At 44.4% G+C, this 22,013-nt stretch overlaps 1 protein-coding gene across 1 annotated transcript in view; it reads left to right on the top strand.

Annotated features, from left to right (window-relative positions):
• polr1a (RNA polymerase I subunit A) overlaps positions 1–22,013 on the top strand; it is a 151,741-nt gene that overhangs the window by 114,235 nt on the left and 15,493 nt on the right. Inside the window, exons 29-31 of the mRNA XM_033039941.1 lie at positions 5,629–5,898; positions 6,840–7,040; positions 13,952–14,069. Coding sequence (XP_032895832.1) covers positions 5,629–5,898; positions 6,840–7,040; positions 13,952–14,069 — 589 coding nt within the window. The remainder of the gene's footprint in view (positions 1–5,628; positions 5,899–6,839; positions 7,041–13,951; positions 14,070–22,013) is intronic.

Raw genomic sequence — 22,013 nt, 5'->3', positions numbered from 1 at the left:
TTGGCCAAGATTGACTGGCAATTAATTCTAAAAGGGTTGACGGTGGATATGCAATGGAAGACATTTAAAGACTGCATGGATGAACTACAAAAATTGTTCATCCCAGTTTGGCAAAAGAATAAATCAGGGAAGGTAGTGCATCCGTGGATAACAAGGGAAATCAGGGATAGTATCAAAGCGAAGGATGATGCGTACAAATTAGCCAGAAAAAGCAGCATACCGGAGGACTGGGAGAAATTCAGAGACCAGCAGAGGAGGACAAAGGGCTTAATTAGGAAAGGAAAAATAGATTATGAAAGAAAACTGGCAGGGAACATAAAAACTGACTGCAAAGTTTTTATAGATATGTGAAAAGAAAGAGATTAGTTAAAACAAATGTAGGTCCCTTGCAGTCAGAAACAGGTGAGTTGATCATGGGGAACAAGGATATGGCGGACCAATTGAATAACTACTTTGGTTCCGTCTTCACTAAGGAAGACATAAATAATCTGCCGGAAATAGCAGGGGACCGCGGGTCAAAGGAGTTGGAGGAATTGAGTGAAATCCAGGTTAGCCGGGAAGTGGTGTTGGGTAAATTAAATGGATTAAAGGCCGATAAATCCCCAGGGCCGGATAGGCTGCATCCCAGAGTACTTAAGGAAGTAGCTCCAGAAATAGTGGATGCATTAGTAATAATCTTTCAAAACTCTTTAGATTCTGGAGTAGTTCCTGAGGATTGGCGGGTAGCAAACGTAACCCCACTTTTAAGAAGGGAGGGAGAGAGAAAACGGGGAATTACAGACCAGTTAGTCTAACATCGGTAGTGGGGAAACTGCTAGAGTCAGTTATTAAAGATGGGATAGCAGCACATTTGGAAAGTGGTGAGATCATTGGACAAAGTCAGCATGGATTTACAAAAGGTAAATCATGTCTGACGAATCTTATAGAATTTTTCGAGGATGTAACTAGTAGCGTGGATAGGGGAGAACCAGTGGATGTGGTGTATCTGGACTTCCAGAAGGCTTTCGACAAGGTCCCACATAAGAGATTAGTTTACAAACTTAAAGCACACGGCATTGGGGTTCAGTATTGATGTGGATAGAGAACTGGCTGGCAAACAGGAAGCAAAGAGTAGGAGGTAAACGGGTCCTTTTCACAATGGCAGGCAGTGACTAGTGGGGTACCGCAAGGCTCAGTGCTGGGACCCCAGCTATTTACAATATATATTAATGATCTGGATGAGGGAATTGAAGGCAATATCTCCAAGTTTGCGGATGACACTAAGCTGGGGGGCAGTGTTAGCTGTGAGGAGGATGCTAGGAGACTGCAAGGTGACTTGGATAGGCTGGGTGAGTGGGCAAATGTTTGGCAGATGCAGTATAATGTGGATAAATGTGAGGTTATCCATTTTGGTGGCAAAAACAGGAAAGCAGACTATTATCTAAATGGTGGCCGACTAGGAAAAGGGGAGATGCAGCGAGACCTGGGTGTCATGGTACACCAGTCATTGAAAGTGGGCATGCAGGTGCAGCAGGCAGTGAAGAAAGCGAATGGTATGTTAGCTTTCATAGCAAAAGGATTTGAGTATAGGAGCAGGGAGGTTCTACTGCAGTTGTACAGGGTCTTGGTGAGACCACACCTGGAGTACACCAGTTACTTAAGGAAGTAGCTCCAGAAATAGTGGATGCATTAGTAATAATCTTTCAAAACTCTTTAGATTCTGGAGTAGTTCCTGAGGATTGGCGGGTAGTAAACGTAACCCCACTTTTTTAGAAGGGAGGGAGAGAGAAAACGGGGAATTGCATACCAGTTAGTCTAACATCGGTAGTGGGGAAACTGCTAGAGTCAGTTATTAAAGATGGGATAGCAGCACATTTGGAAAGTGGTGAAATCATTGGACAAAGTCAGCATGGATTTACAAAAGGTAAATCATGTCTGACGAATCTTATAGAATTTTTCGAGGATGTAACTAGTAGCGTGGATAGGGGAGAACCAGTGGATGTGGTGTATCTGGACTTCCAGAAGGCTTTCGACAAGGTCCCACATAAGAGATTAGTTTACAAACTTAAAGCACACGGCATTGGGGGTTCAGATTCAGATTCAGATTCAGATTCAATTTTAATTGTCATTGTCAGTGTACAGTACAGAGACAACGAAATGCATTTAGCATCTCCCTGGAAGAGCGACATAGCAAATGATTTAAATAAATAATAATAAGTGATAATAAGTGTCCGGGGGGGTGGGGGGGTGATTGGCAGTCACCGAGGTACGTTGTTGAGTAGAGTGACAGCCGCCGGGAAGAAGCTGTTCCTGGACCTGCTGGTTCGGCAACGGAGAGACCTGTAGCGCCTCCCGGATGGTAGGAGGGTAAACAGTCCATGGTTGGGGTGAGAGCAGTCCTTGGCGATGCTGAGCGCCCTCCGCAGATAATTCAGTATTGATGTGGATAGAGAACTGGCTGGCAAACAGGAAGCAAAGAGTAGGAGTAAACGGGTCCTTTTCACAATGGCAGGCAGTGACTGCAAGGCTCAGGCAGGTACCGCAAGGCTCAGTGCTGGGACCCCAGCTATTTACAATATATATTAATGATCTGGATGATGGAATTGAAGGCAATATCTCCAAGTTTGCGGATGACACTAAGCTGGGGGGCAATGTTAGCTGTGAGGAGGATGCTAGGAGACTGCAAGGTGACTTGGATAGGCTGGGTGAGTGGGCAAATGTTTGGCAGATGCAGTATAATGTGGATAAATGTGAGGTTATCCATTTTGGTGGCAAAAACAGGAAAGCAGACTATTATCTAAATGGTGGCCGACTAGGAAAAGGGGAGATGCAGCGAGACCTGGGTGTCATGGTACACCAGTCATTGAAAGTAGGCATGCAGGTGCAGCAGGCAGTGAAGAAAGCGAATGGTATGTTAGCTTTCATAGCAAAAGGATTTGAGTATAGGAGCAGGGAGGTTCTACTGCAGTTGTACAGGGTCTTGGTGAGACCACACCTGGAGTATTGCGTACAGTTTTGGTCTCCAAATCTGAGGAAGGACATTATTGCCATAGAGGGAGTGCAGAGAAGGTTCACCAGACTGATTCCTGGGATGTCAGGACTGTCTTATGAAGAAAGACTGGATAGACTTGGTTTATACTCTCTAGAATTTAGAAGATTGAGAGTGGATCTTATAGAAACTTACAAAATTCTTAAGGGGTTGGACAGGCTAGATGCAGGAAGATTGCTCCCGATGTTGGGGAAGTCCAGGACAAGGGGTCACAGCTTAAGGATAAGGGGGAAATCCTTTAAAACCGAGATGAGAAGAACTTTTTTCACACAGAGAGTGGTGAATCTCTGGAACTCCCTGCCACAGAGGGTAGTCGAGGCCAGTTCATTGGCTATATTTAAGAGGGAGTTAGATGTGGCCCTTGTGGCTAAGGGGATCAGAGGGTATGGAGAGAAGGCAGGTACGGGATACTGAGTTGGATGATTAGCCATGATCATATTGAATGGCGGTGCAGGCTCGAAGGGCCGAATGGCCTACTCCTGCACCTAATTTCTATGTTTCTATGTTTCTAAACCAATTCCAGAATTGTTCCTCATTATAATTATTACTTTAAAGTAATTACATCAAATTCTATATTCAGGTGTATTTGTTTGAGACGTTTTAAGTGTAGTCAAGGGAAAAAAAGCATATGTGAGGTTTAGGAGGCTGAAAATTGACAAACCAGTTGAGTATTATAAAGGGCCTGTCCCACTTAGGCTATTTTTTAGGTGACTAGGCTGTCGCCACATGGTCACCGGGGTGTTGCCAGTATGGTCGTGAGTAGTCTCCCCAGTCACCCAAAGAGTCGTAGCGTCTTTCTGGTTGCCGCTGGATTTTCAACATGTTCAAAAATGTTGGCGACTGTGGGTTGATGCCAATGAGCATAGCTTGACTTCTCCTGATGTAGGTGCTGTCGTAGGTTGTTGAAAGGTGACGTTGGTTGTTGCTGGTGCTGACTTCAGTGAATTCCATTGGCGACTACCTACATCAACCGGCGACAGGTACCGGCGACTGAATTGTCTTCAGTTGTCGCCGACAAAGTCGTAGCTTGTCGCGGGTGGACGTAGGTTGACTTTGGTTGTCGTAGGTTGACTTCGGTTGTCGCCTGTGTGGTCGTAGATTGTCATAGGTGTGGACGCCCTAGTGGGTCGCCGGTTGTCGGTAGATTACCTTAGCTTGACGTCAACTAGGTGGTAGTAGATTGTTGCAGCTTGTCGTAGACATTGTCGTAGGGGAGGGTCCAGTCGCCGTTTTTTCGGCAACCTGCTACAACTATGACAGTCGCTGGCAGTCACCTAAAAAATCGCCTAAGTGGGACAACTAAGGTAGCAAGAAAGAACTTAAACAAGGAAGACGGAGGGCTCAAAGGGGTCATAAATGACAGCAGCAAGCACTTTAAAAGAAAATGACAAGGCAATTTATGCATCAACATAGTTCAAGAAAGTGCAGATTTACCCAAGGAAGAGGAGAGAACGTACCTAGAGATGGAGGAAGTGGGAAAGGTACTAATAAGAGATACTAAATCATGTATAGTCTTTCCGCTGATTGGATTGCATGCAACAAAAAAGCTTTTCACTGTACCTCATTACGTGTGACAATGAAATAAAATAAACTAGTGAGACATTTTAACTTATAGAGTCATATAAGTTAATGATACTTATCATTAACGGAAAAGGCCCCTTTGGCCCATCTTGCCCATGCCAAGCAAGATGCGCCATCTACTCTAGTCCCGCCTGCTTGCGTCTGGCCCATTTCCCTCTAAACGTTTCCTATATGTGTACCGATCCAAATGTTTTTAAAATATTGTTAAAGTACCTGCTTCAACTACCTCCTCTGGCAGCTCATTCCCTATACCGTACCCACCACCCACTGTGTGAAAAAGTTGCATCTCGTATTCCAATTAAATCTTTCCCCTCTCAAACCTATGTCCTCTGGTCTTGATTCCCATACTCTGAGTAAAGGACTCAGAGTGTTTTCACCCCAATCTATCTCCCTCATGATTTTATACGTATCTCCCTTATATTAACTGGGTACAAAGGATTTGGACAGGTTGGAATTTGTTAAATGTATCCAAGAAAGGTTCCTTAATAAATATCTAGTGAGCCATACTAGAGAGGGCACAACACTGGACCTTCTTTGAGGGAACAAGAAATGACAGGAGCAAGCACTTTAAAGGAAAATTACAAGGCAATTTATGCATAAACATGGTTCAAGAAAGGGCAGATTTACCCAAGGAAGAGGAGAGAACGCACCTAGAGATGAAGGAAGTGGGAAAGTTGAGGACTGAGGGACTAGTGACTATAATTCTATTAGATTAAAAACAAGTGCTGGAGTAACACAGGCAGCATCTCTGGAGTGATTGGATAGGCAACATTTTGGGTCTAAATCCTCCTTCAGAGTGGGCACTGTTCTATTGCTGGTGGAGCTAGGGTTGAATGTTCTCCTTGGTGGTCAGTCATGTTAGAGAGTGGTGCGAGAGAGTGTGGTCTCCAAGCCAGAGCAGAGATGACTGATTCATCCTGAAGTACTCCCCCTCTGTGACCAAGTAGCACATCGTGAAATAAATTTGCCACTTATCTCTGGGAACGATAATTATTTTGCTCATTGTGGTTATCATTTAGATTGATTACGAGAGTGAAGAAGAGGAGGCCATGGATGATGCAGACGAACTGGATGAGAAGGAAGATGAAGATCTTCCTGAGGACGAGCAACATGAACTCATCGACCAAGATTCTTCTGAACACTTTGAGCCTGCAAAGAGCAAAAAAGCAACGAGTAGGAAAAAGGATACCACAGGGATGATCGTAGACCCAAGAGTAAATGCAGTGTTAAATTTAAATCCTGCTATTGAGGCTTATAAATATGATGATAGTGACAGTCTTTGGTGTGAGGTAAGACAAGAATACTCTTATGTTAAAAATGGTAGACAATATTAAACACGCTTGTTTTAGTTCTGTTTACCTTTAGAGAGGGCTGGCGGTAGAGTTGTTGCCTTACAGAGCCAGAGACCCGGGTTTGATCCTGACCTTGGTTGTTGTGTGCATGGAGTTTGCACATTCTCCCTGTGACCACATGGGTTACCTCCAAGTGCTCCGGTTTCCTCCCACATTCCAATGGAACAGCATGTTTGTACGTTATAATAAATTGTCCATAGAGTGTTGAATAGACTGTGTATGTGTGATTGAAGGGCCTGTTTCCACGCTCTATCTCTAAACCAATCTAAAGATACATCTTGGAAACAGGCTCTTTGGCTCACCGAGTCCACGCCGATCACACAGTTCTATGTCGTCCTACTTTTTCATCCACTCCTTACACACTAGGGCCTATTTAACAGAGGCCACTTAACCTACAAACCATCACGTCATTGGGATGTATTAAGTGTTTGTAACCCATGTAGAACGTGTGTCGGGTCTGTTTTGTTTAAGATTCCAGCATCTCCAATTTTTTGTGTCTTTTAAATTGAACTGTTATCTGCATCTTGGAAAATATAAGTTGTTTTAAAGTTTATATGGAGCCTGCCAGCCTTTGCATATCCACAAAGGTTAGACAAGTAGGACTATTTAATGCTACATTTATAAATTGATATTCAAAGTTATGTTTTTGCAGATTAAAAGTCCCAGAAAAAGTTAATAGGCTGCTAACTTTTCCTTGTTATTTAGGAAATATCAATAGGTGGTTTTGTTTCCTGCAAATTGGGACCAGGCACACTTGAAAACTCTCGGCCTGTAACTCAAATTTTTTTTTGAGATTTGTGGTGCTCCTGAGTAATTTTCTTTGATTTCAAACTTTTAACACGAAGCTTTATTGCAAAGATTGTTTCTTTATTCTGCAGGTTACACTGAAGCTGCCGATCATGAAGGTGCACTTTGACCTCTCCTCACTGATCATGTCAGTGGCACAAAACGCAGTTGTTTACGAGACCAGAGGAATCACTCGTTGCCTCTTGAATGAAACGGCCAACAAGAGAGGAGAGAAAGAAACTGTTTTGAACACAGAGGGAATAAACCTGACCGAGATGTTCAAGTATGATGATGTGAGTAAAATGGTTTGAGAATTCAATTCAATGATACTGAATTCAATGATTCAATTCGATAAAACATACCAGGTACATATAGGTAGACTACATGTAGGTAGACTACATGTACCTTGGTACAGTGAGGTTCTTTGTTTTTGCATACAATACCCAAAGTCCACGAAGTCGTCACGTTTCGGACGCCGACAAAGTTACAAAAGTACTTATTAGAGTCATGATGGTCCCTCTTTGTTCTCGGCATTCCCCCCGCCTTGTTACTCTTTGTTCTCGGTGGCCCCATTCCTCCCCCCGCCTTGTTACTCTTTGTTCTCGGTGGCCCCATTCCTCCCCCCGCCTTGTTACTCTTTGTTCTTGGTGGCCCCATTCCTCCCCCCGCCAGCTCCCTCTTTGTAAAAGACAATTCTTATCGCCTGGAAATGTAGAAAAGGGAAAATGGCGATTGCTCTGGAATGGAAAATCATTTGGACACATGTAGGCCAATTCATCCTTTGAGTCCAGTTTACCATTCAATTAGATGGTGGTTGCCCTGAAATTTGGCCTTTACAATATTCCACAATATATTTGGTTGACTATCTCGGATTTACAATGATCACGTTATCTGAGCATCAATTGTCATTTTTGTGAAGAGAGTTACAACTTCTGCAATCCCTTTGCTGTTTCTAATTTTACTCCTGAATTGATTTCTTCCAAATGTTACTGATAGCTCCCTAAACGTTTCTCATTGCCCTCCATTACCTGTAGATTAATTACATCTTCAACCTTCCAATTTCAGCATTAGTAATTTAACCTTAGCTAGTTTTCTGGTTTAAAAATCTAACCTGCTGGAAATGGACTGCAGATTTAGCAGCGGATAGATAGAGATTGATGATGTCTTCAGAACTCAACATTATTTTCTGCATAGATTTTGCCTGGCATCTTGACTATTTTCAGCTGTGCCGTTATATTTTGTATTTCTAATAACTACAGTATTTTACTTCAGCATCGTTCAGTAACCTTTTAGTGTAGTTTAGAGATGGTCTAAATACAGGCCCTTCGGCCCACCGAGTCCGTGCCGACCAGCAATCCCCGCACATTAACACTATCCTACACACACACACACACTAGGTACAATTTACATATATACCAAGCCAATTAACCTGCATACCTGTACGTCCTTGGAGTGTGGGAGGAAACCGAAGATCTCGGAGAAAACCCACGCAGGTCAAGGGGAGAACGTACAAGCTCCGTACAGACAGCACCCGTAGTCAGGATTGAATCCGGGTCTCTGGTGCTGTAAGGCTGCAACGCTACCGCTGTGCCACCGTGCCGCCCTCTGCCGCACCTGTGGTGCACTCCCTCAAATTCCTTCCTTATCTAGAACTGAAGGCTGTGGGCTATCTGTGGCTGAGGCACAACTTTACAAGCTGTGGCACATCACTTATTTCAGTTCCTTGATACTGTACTAGGTAGCCTCAATATGGAAGAGATCTCCCTTCCCTCGCTGTTTGCAATAAACAATTTCACAGCTTCAATGGTGCTCTGGCTGTGGCGTAAATCATCTTTTAACAACCAAAATCTAAAGTGATTTTCACCTCCCTTCTCCAACCCAGCACAAGGAAAAGTAATTTAAACTGCCCATATTCCACTGAAAATTAGAAACAGGTAGCCTGCTCACTAAACGCATTGCCTGGTCAAAAAAGGGCAATGTTAAAATCACAATGTCAGCTCTAATTGTCTTGATGTATTTGGCACAACAAACAATTGTTATTTCACTTCTGATTTGCATTACACATCCAAACCATACCTCTATCCCAGCTGTGGTCTGTTTTGTGTTTAAAATATGTTCCATGTTCTCCAGAGATGCTGCATGACCTGCTGAGTGACCTCAGCAACCTGTGTCCTTTTGTGTGAGAACCAGCAAGTGTAGTTCTTGTTTCTACGTAAAAACTTGTGGTTGTACTTCCGGTGGCGCTGGTGCCAGCTGCCTCCACCTTCAGCCCAGTATCTTTTGGGCTAGGAACTATCCCAGGAACTACAGCAACTGCTCTGCCATCTGCCTGACTGAATCCTGGCTGGATCAGTCAGTGCCCGACCAAGCAGTAACGCTGCCGGGATATACACTTCACCGAGCCGACAGGTCAGCTGAACTATCTTTCAAGTCAAAAGGTGGTGGAATATGCATTATGATAAACCAACGCTGGTGCACAAACTCCACCTCACTCAGCCAGGTATGTTCCCCACTCTTGGAGCACCTTACTATCACATGCAGACCCACCTACCTCCCCAGAGAATTTGCATCGGTCATTGTAATCGGTGTTTATATTCCACCTGAGGCTAATGCTAACGCCGCCATGAGCGAACTAGCCTGTCATATATCCAACACAGAAAATTCATACCCAGATGCAGCAATAATTGTGTTAGGCGACTTCAACCATACCAACCTGTCCACTGAGCTTCCAAACTACCACCAGCACGTGACCTGCCCCAGCAGAGGGAGCAACACGTTCGACCACTGCTATACTCCGTTTAAGGAGGCTTACCGTGCCTTTGTAGGAGCTCCGTTGGGCAAGTCAGACCACGCGATGCTGCTGCTTATCCCAAAGTACAAGCAAAAAATAAAATCCTCAAAAACTTCGCCCAAATCTGTTAGGTCATGGTCTACAGACGCCATCGAAAAGCTGCAAGGCTGCTTCGCATGCACTGATTGGGAAGTTTTCCGCGCAGCTGGAGACCTCCACGACTACACGGACACAGTAACGTCATATGTCCAATTCTGCGAGCAACTCTGTATCCCTTCAAAAACTGTTAAACAATATAACAATAAGCCCTGGTTCACAAAAGAAATTCAACAATTAAGAACTGATAAAAATGCTGCATATAAATCTGGAAACAAGCAGGACTACATGGCTGCAAAATATAAACTAAGGTCCACAATAAGGAAAGCCAAACACAATTATGCCACCAAATTAGAACAAGAAATATCAACAAACAACACTAGAACTGTCTGGAAAAAACTCCAGGAAATGACCAACTACAAAAAGACATCCACCCCCATCCCAGATAATGATCACCAACTCCCAGACAGATTGAACACTTTCTATGGCAGGTTTGAACAGTCTCCAGTCCCTCCACCATTGTCCCCCTCTCCTCTTCCTCCACCTCCATTCCACATCCAGGAGGCCGAGGTGAGGACTACCTTCAGGAGACAGAAGAAAAATAAATCTGCAGGCCCAGACAACATCAGCCCAGCAGTGCTTCATCACTGTGCAGCAGAACTGGCCCCTGTATTCACCGGCATCTTCAACTCATCCCTCTGCCAATGTACAGTGCCCCAGTGCTTCAAACAATCCACCATCATCCCTGTGCCCAAGTCCAACACATCATCCTGCCTCAATGACTATAGACCGATTGCCCTTACATCTGTGGCCATGAAGTCATTCGAGCGCATTATTCTTGCTCACCTCAAAACCAGCACTTCTTCCAATTTGGACCCTCACCAATTCGCATACAGAGCCAATAGGTCAGTGGAAGACACAGTCAATCTGGCCATTCATCACACTCTGCAACACCTGGAAACCGCCAACACGTACGCCCGCATCCTTTTCATGGACTTCAGTTCGGCATTTAACTCCATCAACCCGGTTAAACTCTTCCATAAATTAACGGACATGAACATCGACCCCTGCATCTGTCACTGGATCTACAGCTTCCTTTGGAACAGACAACAGAGGGTGAAGATACATAACACAATATCTCACCCCCTGCACCTTAGCACAGGAGCCCCTCAGGGCTGCGTCTTGTCCCCCTGGTTATTCTCACTCTACACAAACCAATTCACATCCCAGCATAGTTCAGTTAAAATTTATAAATATGCAGATGACACAACCATCATTGGTCTCATCTCGAACAATAATGAAACAGAATACCGCACTCAAACACACAAAGCAGTCACTTGGTGCACAGACAATAACCTCTCACTTAACACATCAAAAACACACGAACTCATCATTGATTTCGGACGTAAGGCACAACCCAAGACCCCCCTACTCATCTCAGGCGAACCCATATCCACCACTGACTCATACAAATTTCTAGGCACCCACATAAGCAATAACCTCAAATGGAAAATCAATTCAAATCACATCTACAAAAAAGCCAACCAGAGACTCTTCTTCCTCCGCCAGCTCAAGAAGTTTAGAGTAAGGAAACACCTCCTAATCAAATTCTACACAGCCATCATCCAAAGCATGCTCACTTCATCAATTACAGTCTGGTTCAGCAGTTTAGACACTCATTCCCGTAATAAATTACAACGCATAGTTAACAAAGCATCCAAAATCATCAGCACTCCCCTCCCATCAATAGAATCACTCCATCACAAACGGTCTGTGTCAAGGGTGAAGAAAATCATCTCTGATCCCTCCCACCCAGCACACCACATCTTCCACCTGCTGCCATCAGGAAGGCGCTACAGCTCACTGTCCGCCAAGACATCTTGATTTAAAAACAGTTTTTACCCACACGCAATCCGAATTCTGAACACACTATAACAGCACATATCCTCCCCATGCATGTACTGTATATTGTATGATGTTGTGTTTTATGTTATGTTTGACGGGAATCAGCCTACCTTGTAACATCCTGTACTGAACCTGAATTCCACCAGCTTGACTGTGTGGTCATTAAATAATCTAATCTAATCTAATCTAATCTAATCTTTTTTTTTTTTTTTTGTTTTTTGTTATGTTGAAGTGTGTTTTTTATGTTTTTTTTAATGTTTTAATGTGGGGGAAGAGGGCACGGTAAGGGGGATACCGTCCTTCAGTCACTTCCTGGAGAGGACGCGACTATTATTCGAGTCGCGTCCTCCCCCCCTCCTCCCCTAGGTTGAGAAGCACTCCTGTATGTAGTTTTAAAAAAAAATTTAAACAGTCCATACTATAATTTGAACCTTTTACATGAGCGATACATGTCGTGTCAAGCTGCTAATGGCCACCTGTTCCCTTATTGTCCGCTTAACGTTTACCTGTGGTGTGACCAACTCACTGTACGTGCTATTCACAACTTTCTCAGCATCGTGGATGCTCCAGTATGAATCCAACTGCAGCTCCAATCGTTCAATGCGGTCTGCCAGGAGCTGCAGCTGGACACACTTTCTGCACACGTAGTCATCAGTGACACCGACCATATCCCTGATCTCCCACATGTCCCACCAGGCCCTGACAAAGTTACAAAGCATTTATTATAGTCCCCAATGTTCCCTCTTCGTTCTCGGCGGCCCCCACCCTACGCTGGATCCCCCTTTGTTCTTGGCAACAGGTCCCTTGACCGACCTCCGGCACCCACCGCGGGCCAGTCTGGTCTCCGGCACTCACCGTAGGTTATGGGCCATGTGGGCAGATATGCAGTTTAAATTGGCCTCATAGTCGGCACTGTGCTCTGCTGTTCTTTGCTCTACTCAGAAAAATCTATTTAAAGAATATGGGAACCAGCTTGCAAAGGAAATGGCATAAATCTTCCCCAGTTTGTCGGGTATGTTGCAATTACTTAATGGTAGATGCGCAAATGTATTTTTCATGGACCTATGAAGTTGCATTGTAGAGCAGCCCAAAAAAGCTCTGCCAAACAATTAAACTCCAGTGATCTGCTATCTATTTGTTTGAAATCCCCGATTCACAAGTTCAACTGTTATAGGAGCAGAATTAGGCCTTTCAGCCCATCAAGTCTACTCCGCCATTCAATCATGGCTGATCTATCTTTCCTTCTCAACCCCATTTTCCTACCTTTTCCCCATAACGCCTGACACCCTCAAGAATCTGTCAATCTCTGCCTTAATGTCCATTGACAGTCTGTGGTAATGAATACCACAGATTCACCACTCTCTAACTAAAACAATTCTTCCTCATCTCCTTTCTAAAGCTACATCCTTTTAGTCTGCCTCTGGTCTTTGACTCTCCCACTAGTGGAAACATCCTCTACACATCCACTCTATCCAGGCCTTTCACTATTCGGTAAGTTTCATTGAGAACCCCTCATCCTTCTAAACTCCAGCGAGTACAGGCTCAGTTCCATCAAAACCTCATCATATGTTAACCCAATCATCCCTGCGATCATTCTCTGATTGTTGGCATTGAGCTCAACAGGGCTCTGTTTCCGATGTTCCCTCAAAACTTACCCAGCCAAATGTTTCACCTTGTCTTTAAGTTTGTCGGGATCCTGTTTCTCACACTCCCTCTAAACTCTCCAGCCCCCCCGTTCTACCCCCCCCCACCCCACCCCACTTCCTTTGCATATTCCGAGTTCACTGAAAAATTAATTATGATAGTGTGTATAACATCTTTTTTTATTTAATGAAATAAATGTGGGTTCAGATAATAATAGGAGCAACATTCAATAGTCTGGAAAGTCTGTCAGTCCGGCATTTCCAAAGACCACTGCCAAAGGGTGCTGACTTATCAAAGTTTTATTCCTCACTAACCCTATGCTAATCCCTTTCTATTCTCCCGTTCTCATAAATTCCTCACAGATTCTACCACTCACCTACACGCTAGGGCCAATTTACAGTGGCAAGTTAACTTACTAAGCCACACGTTTTGGGAGCATGGGGGAGAATGGAGCACCCGGAGGAAATATAGATGGTCACGGGGAGAATGTGCACATTCCCCGTGGACAACACCAGTGGTTGAGGATTGAACTTGGGCGACTGGAACAGTTCGATCACTGTCACTAAAAGCAACATATTGACCATTCTTAGTGCAATTTCTCAATTTTTGCACAACATTGTTTGCTGACCACATGCATGTTTGCATGTGTGGAAAAATGTTCTGTAGGCGAGAGCTAAAATATTAGTAGTGGTTGTAAACGTATGTAATTTGTATGTGGAGAATCTGTACTTCCAGTCTCTGTGATGGGCTTTGTTTCCTCTGCTTCAGATCTTGGACCTCAGCCGCCTGTACTCAAACGATATCCACTCTATTGCCAGCACGTATGGCATCGAGGCTGCTCTTAGAGTCATAGAAAAAGAAATCAAAGATGTGTTTGCTGTTTACGGTAAGTCTTTTAAAAACATTTTACATTTGTTCCTCTTCTCTGCATCCCCTAGCAAAAGTGAGTCCTGTCGCTATCTAATGGGGATGTGCGGGGAAAGTTTTTTTTGCTCAAAGGGTGGTGGGTGCTTGGAACATGCTGCCATTGGTGGTGATGGAATCAGATACGATAGTGGTGTTAAAGAGGCTCTTGGATAGGCACATGGATGTGCAGAGAATTGAGGGATATGGATTAGATGCCGGTAGATGAGTTATGGAATCATGCCCTTCCATCCAACTTGCCCACAATGACCAACACATCTCACTGGCCTGCCTTTGGCCCATATCCCTCCAAACCTGTCCTATCTGTCTAATCGTTTCTTAAACATTGCATTAGTCCCTGTCTCAGCTATCTTCTCTGACAGCTCGTTCAATACGCCCACCACCCTTTGAAATTAGTTTATCTTGGCATTATGTATGGCACACACATTGTGGGCTGAAAGGCCTCTTCCCATGCTGTACTGTTTCATGTTCTATTTACCTTGTCCAATATGCGTAGATCCAGGTGGGACTGGCAAATGCAGGATTTATCATCTCTCCCTAATTGCCCTGGGCTTGGTAGACCTTCAGAGGAGGGTGGCACAGCAATGGAGCTGCTGCCTTCCAGCGCCAGAGGCCTGCGTTCGATCCTGGCTACCGGTGCTCTGTCTATGGAGTTTACACGCTTTCCTTGTGACCACATGGATTTTCCCCGAGTATGCTCTGGTTTTCTCCCGCATTTCAAAAACGTACAGGTTTGTTGGTTGGTTAAAAAAATCGGTAGGATAGTACTAGTGAACGGGCTGATTACTGGTCGACACGGACTCGGTGGGCCGAAGGGCCTGTTTCCGTGCTGTATCTCTAACTACACTAAAAAATGAACTACACTAAACCTTGTCTGATATGTGTGGATCCGAGTGGGACTGGCAATGCTAGGATTTATCATCTATCCCTAATTGCCCTGGGCTTGGTAGACCTTCAGAGGACATTTAAGAATTAGACATAAGGGAATCACATAAATGCTAGACAAAATTGCAGATTTCTTACCCTGGAGCATCATTGAATCCAATAGTTTTCGCGTTCTTCGTTACTGAGACTTTTTTTCCTTTCCAAATTCCAGATTATTAACTGAATTTAAATATCCTTGAATAATGTGTGAGATTTCAACTCGGTCTTTTTCTTCATTCCTGGCATGTACATTACCAACATCTTAATGTAACCACTGTGTAGGCACTATAATTAGTCGATGGGGTGAAGCATACATGTCAAGCCCTGTTGTACTGAGAAACTCAGCGGGTGCAGCAGCATCTATGGAGTGAAGGAAATAGGCAACGTTTTGGGCAACAAAACGTTGCCTATTTCCTTCGCTCCATAGATGCTGCTGCACCCGCTGAGTTTCTCCAGCATTTTTGTGTACCTTTGATTTTCCAGCATCTGCAGTTCCTTCTTTTAAACACCTGTTGGACTGGATCTCTGCTGATTCACTGGACGGCAGTATCAGGTTCACTGGAGGGCAATGAGTAATTGAAATACTGGAAAAGACTTTCCCTTTCCAGCTTTCTCTTGAGTGATCATGGGAAATAATTAACCGAATATTATGACCCAACTTGAGACGTGTTTAATGAGCACTTGACTGTTTCAATCAATGATGATTCGCTCACACGCTCACCTCTTCCAGGCTTAATTGGCTTGTTGTTTGGGGATAATGCCCAACCCATCTGTTGAAGTGTCGTCTTTTTGTTGGGGTTAATTAACCTGCAATAATTGCTTTAGTTACATAGAGTGTACTGATGTGATTAGCAGTGGCTACAATGACAGTTTTTCTACCTGCTGCTCAGTTTCATATTTACCAGAGCGATTTTTGAATTGAAACTCGGGAGATAATAGGCGTGGGGTGGAATTGCAGATGCTGGTTGTAACCGAAGATGGACACATAAACTCCATCTTTTATTCCAGCTTTTTGTCTCTGTCTTCGGGAGATAATAGTATAGTTGTTCTCTGCCAGATTAGAGTATTCCATTTCACAGCCATTGAAGCCAGCTCGTCCACAGCATACCCATTCCTCAGCCTTTATTGCATAGCCTCTGATCCACTTCCAAATAACTTAAAAGTCTTAACTCTTTGGACTTCTAGGTCGGATACTTCCAGGTTTCCACAATTCTCTGCCTGGAAAACTATTTCTCGATTCCACTTCTAACTGTTGTTGCTTCAATAAGAGGAATAGATTGGGTAGACGCTCAGAGTCACTTGCCCAGAGTAGGGGAATCGAGAACCAGAGGACATAGTTTAAGGTGAAGCGGGAAAGATTTAATAAACTATTGCAACTTTTTAGACACAATTAGGCAGGTGCATGGATAGACAATAGGTGCAGGAGTAGGCCATTCGGCCCTTCGAGCCAGCACCGCCATTCAATGTGATCATGGCTGATCATCCACTATCAGTACCCCGTTCCTGCCTTCTCCCCATATCGACTGACTCCGCTATCTATAAGAGCCCTATCTAGCTCTCTCTTGAAAGTATCCAGAGAACCAGCCTCCACCACCCTCTGAGGCAGAGAATTCCACAGACTCACAACTGTGAGAAAAAGTGTTTCCTCGTCTCCGTTTTAAATGCCCTATCCCTTATTCTTAAACTGTGGCCCCTGGTTCTGGACTCCCCCAACATCGGGAACATGTTTCCTGCCTCGTGTCCAAACCCTTAATAATCTTATGTTTCAATAAGATTCCCTCTCATCCTTCTAAATTCCAGAGTATTCAAGCCCAGCCGCTCCAGGGAGGGATATGATCCAAACGCAGACAGGTGGGATGAGTATAGATTGGACATGATTTTATAGACATGAAGTATAGATTGTAGAATGGATAAGGGAGAGCCAGTGGATGTGGTGTACCTGGACTTTCAAAAAGCCTTTGACAAGGTCCCACTTAAGAAATTAGTGTGCAGAATTAGAGCACATGGTATTGGGGGTAGGGGATTGACATGAATAGAGAATTGGTTGGCAGACAGGAAGCAAAGAGTAGGAATTAACGGGTCCTTTTCATAATGGCAGGCAGTGACTAGCGGGGTGCCGCTAAGCTCAGTGTTGGGACCCCAGTTATTTACAATATATATTAACGATTTAGACAAAGGAATTAAATGTAACATCACCAAGTTTGCGAATGGCACAAAGATGGGTGGCAGTGTGAACTACGAGGAGGATGCTTTGAGGCTGCAGGGTGAGTGGGCAGATGCATGGCAGATGCAGTATAATGAGATGAGGAAAAACTTTTTCACCCAGAGAGTTATGAATCTGCTGAATTCTCTGCCATCGAAGGCAGTGGAGGCCAATTTACTGGATGTGTTCAAGAGGGAGTTGGACATAACTCTTAGGGTCAACGGAATCAAGGGATATGGGGAGAAAGCAGAAACGGGGGACTGATTCTGGATGATCAGCCATGATCATATTGAATGGCGGTGCTAGCTCGCAGGGCCAAATGGCCTACTCCTGCACCCATTTTCTATGTTTCTCACCATAAGCAATGACACTAGACTGGGAAGATTGGACGTCCTGCTTTATGGTGAAATCAACAATCTTTTGCTTTAGAACACAAAGTGCTGGAGTAACACAGCAGGTCATGCAGTTTCTCTGAAGAAATGGATAGGCAACTTTCAAGTCGGGATCCTTCTCGCAACAAAAAAGCATTCTAATGGGCCAGTCCCACAGGCGACTTCTTAGGCGACTGCAGGAGACACTGCGGTGGCCACATGTTCGCGGGCAGTTGCCGGGGAGTCGCCTTCATGGTCATGAGGAGTTCCCGCAATCGGGGAACTAGTCGCGGCTTCATTATGATCGCCGCTACTTTTTCAACAGTAGCAAGAATTCTCGTGCCGTAGGTGGGTCGCCAGGAGGTCCTAGTGGGTTGCCAGGAAGTCAAAGGTTCTCGTAGGTTCTTGTAGGTTGTAGCTGGTGCTGACCGGTGAATTTCATTGGTTATTGGGGAAAAAAACGTAAGCAGTAGTTTTCAGAACCATGGATAACGGACCGGTAATGTTAATGTCCGCCGAGCTTCACAGCCGTGTATCTCTGGCTTCTTGAAAGTTGTCTCCATTCTTTCTCCCTCTCTCCACCACTCTCTCCCCCCTCCCTCTTCCCCCCCCCCCCCCTATTTTAAAGGACTTACCGTCTTAATTACAGCGCCAACCTTCCTGTTCATCGCGATGTGTGTCTGTATCACCTTGGCCTTGCACCGGGCCGGCCCAGGTGCTCTGTGTCCAGCTGGGGTCAGGGGGCGATGAGGGTCAGCGACCCGGGGGTCGGGCATCGGAGCAGAGCCTTCGCCCGAGATTCATCCCCGCGGCTCCGGAGGCGGGGTTAAAACTCCATGGGGTGTGGACAGAGCGGCCGACGGACACAGGCAGAGCTGCCGGAGGTGAGGGTGGGAGGTGTGAGCAGTGCCTCAGTGGTCGGTGCTGGGACCACCACCGTGCCTCACCTATCACACCATCTGCACGGGAGAAACTAAACTTTTTTTCCCCCAAATCATCCCGCGGGCCGGTAGTTTGACAGCCCTGCTTTAAACCAATGCCCTCTAGTTCTTGAATCGCATATCCCGGGAAAAAGACTATGCATTCCCCTTATATATTCGTTACGTGGTTTTTACTCGCCTCTAAAACAATTTTTGCTTCATTTTGAATTTCCAGCACCTGTAGATTTTGGTTCCATGAATGTAAAATGTACTGCAGTTTGCCATTTTAAATAGTGTGCTTAAGAGTCTAAGACAATTAAAATGCTCGTTCTTTACGGGAAACCCACCGACAGAAAACTATTCTCATTGGTGAATGTGGAGGAGATCTGGAAGCCTTGGACGAATTGAATTGTTCGTGACTTTATTTATTTAATTAATTAGAATTTGAGCGTGAGAAATTTGTGATCAGCGTGAGAGTGTGAGAAATTCATGAAATGCGCTCAATGCGTGAGAGTTGGCAGCCCTGCCCCTACCCCTAATCGCAACAGATACGGAGTCCCCCTAGTCGTTACCTTCCACCCCATCAGCCGTCGCATACAACACATAATCCTCCCTTCTCTCACTTCAGGTAGCCCCGGCATTCCCTCTCTCTCTATCCCTTCCCCCACCCAAGTCTCACTAGCTTCTAATTTTCACCCTACAAACAGCTTATAATGGCCTGTTTCCTTTATCATCGATATATTTTTGCATATCTTTCATTTGTTGTTCTTTATCTCTCCACATCACCGTCTATATCTCTCGTTTTCCTTATCTCTAATCAGTCTGAAGAAGGATCTCGACCCGAAATGTCACCCATTCCTTCTCTGCAAAGATGCTGCCTGTCTCGCTGAGTTACTCCAGCTTTTTGTATCTATCTTCCCTATTACTATAGCCAGAACATTGTCTTGTCTCCAAGACTTTGCTGTCTTTAGTTTTCAAACTCGTTTCCTGGTGGCGTAAATCGAATTGTGTAAAGACTTGTTTTTGTGGTGGTGCAGATGTCAGGAAGAGAAGGTGCATAGGAACACCGACTCAGCATTCTGGTTGATCTTACTGCGATGCGTCATCCTTGCATTTGTCTCCTCTCATCGTTCCCACGGATTGCAATGTTATTGGAGTCTCTTTTACTCCTAAGGTATTGAATGGTCTGCATTTTGGCAAGAATCAGAGTTTTGGTCTAATTTGATTTGATTTACTTCTGTCTATTTATGTTGTTTCAACTGTTTAACACACAAAAAACATAACATAGAAGACTACAGCACAGGAACAGGCCTTTAGGCCCATAACATATGTGCCGAACATAATGCCAAGTTAAACAAACCTCTGCCCGCACATGTTCCACATCCCTTCATTCGCTGCATATCCGTGTGCCAATCTCAAAGCCTTTTAAATGCCACTATCGTATCTGTCTCCACCATCAAGCCTGGCAGTGCATTCCAGGAACCCAGCACTTTAAAAAAAAAACTTGCCCCACCATCTCCTTTAAAGTTTGCCCCTCGCATCTTGAAGCTATGTCCTCGAGTCCTTACTATTAGGCCCTGGGGGGGAAAAAAAGTTCTGACTCCCTTTCATATATGTGCCTCTCATAATTTTATAAACTTCTATCAGGTCTCCCTTCGACCTTCCAACATTCTAACATTCTATCAGGTCTCCCTTCAACCTGTACCATCTCCAAAGCCTCCACATATTTCCTGAAATGGGGCGACCAGAACAGAACACCCTACTCCAAATGCGGTTTATCCAAAATCCTGTAAAGCTGCAACAGGACTTATTGACTTAAACCAAATGGCCTGACAGATGAAGGCAAGCATACTGTATGCTTTTTTACCACTCTATTCTACTTTCAGGGGACTATGGACCTGAACCCAAAGGTGCCCCTTATCAATGTAGTTAAGGATCTTGCCATTAACTGTATTTTCCCCATATGTTTGACCTCCCGAAGTGCAACATCTTACACTTGCACAGATTAAACTCCATCCGCCATTGCTCTGCCCATTTCTTTTGTTGATCTACAGCCCGCTGTATACTTTGACACCATTCTTCACTGTTTGCAACACCACAAATTTTAGTGTCGTCAGGAAACTTTCCAACCAACCCATCTACACTTGCATCCAAGTTGTACCTGCAAACAAGAGATTCTAGCACGGATCCTTGCAGAACTCCACTGGTCATTGACCGCCAGCCATTAGAACATATTTCTACCACAACCCTCTGTCGTGCCACTGCCTTGGGAAACCAGACAACATAATCAAGGACTTTTCTAGCCCGGTCATGCCTCCTACTTCCCAAACCTGTCAGGCAGAAGATATAAAAGCTTGAAAGAGCGTCCCACCGGACTCAGGAACAGCTTCTTCCCCTCTTATAGCAGACTTCGGTACCGTCCTTCCATAAGCCAGGTACAATCCTGATTTTTCCAATCTACTTCATCATGGAAATTGGATCTTTTCTCTGGAACTGTTACACTATAATGCTGAGAAATTGCACTTTGGTATTTTCCTCTTCATTCTCACTGTTATACGTGTTTGGCTTGATTGTATTCATGTATAGTCTTATCTGATTTGATTAGATAGCATGCAAACAAAAACTTTTTACTGTTTCTAGGTACATGTAATAAACCTAAACCCATGATTAAGCCAGTTCTGAATCCAAATGACCAACTTCACCTTGGATCCTATGAATCTTCAGCTTCTGGATCAGTCTACCATGAGGGACTTTATCAAATATCGTGATATAGATTTACCATGTTGGCATTCCATTTTTATGTGTGCCTAATACTGTCCACAGCAGGCTCTTCCAGACTTGTCATACTTTATCCCACTGTTTCATTATCCCAGTAGGGAATGAGATATGCTGGGCTTGCTTGTGCTGATGTACATTTATGCCTTTAATAATAGTCGACACTGCACAAAATCTACCAAAAAGCCTATTTTAGTTACCAGGTCTATTCTGTGTATATCCCATTTAACACGATTATTGTGGTGCAGCGGTAGAGTTGCTGCCTTACAGCACCAGATACCCAGGGTAAATTTTGACTATGGATGCTCTCTGTATGGAGTTTGTACGTTCTCCCCGTGACCTGCATGGGTTTTGTCCGGGAGCTCCAGTTTCCTCCCACACTCCAAAGACATTCAGGTTTGCAAGCTAATTGTCTTGTTAAATTTGTTAGTTGTCCCTAGTGTGTGTAGGATAGTGTTAGTGTACGGGGATCGCTGGTCGGCACAGACTCGGTGGGCCGAAGGGTCTTTATCTCTAAAGGGAGCTATATCTCTAAACTAAACTAAACCAGTGTCTTGCAGTTCATTGGAGAGTACCTCGTCAAGAACAAATCAGTGGTAATTTCTGGCAGTGTTGTCAAAGACAGATGCATCTGCCATAGGTTGAACGTTAGGATAATGTTCATACGGTATGAGGGCAGCTTGCACCCCATCGGTATGAACATTAACTTCTCT

Source organism: Amblyraja radiata, chromosome 1 (genome assembly GCF_010909765.2).
Source record: "Amblyraja radiata isolate CabotCenter1 chromosome 1, sAmbRad1.1.pri, whole genome shotgun sequence".
Taxonomy (NCBI): Eukaryota; Metazoa; Chordata; class Chondrichthyes; order Rajiformes; family Rajidae; genus Amblyraja; species Amblyraja radiata.
Note: the sequence above shows the minus strand (reverse complement) of the source record. Positions and strands in the feature narration are given on the sequence as shown.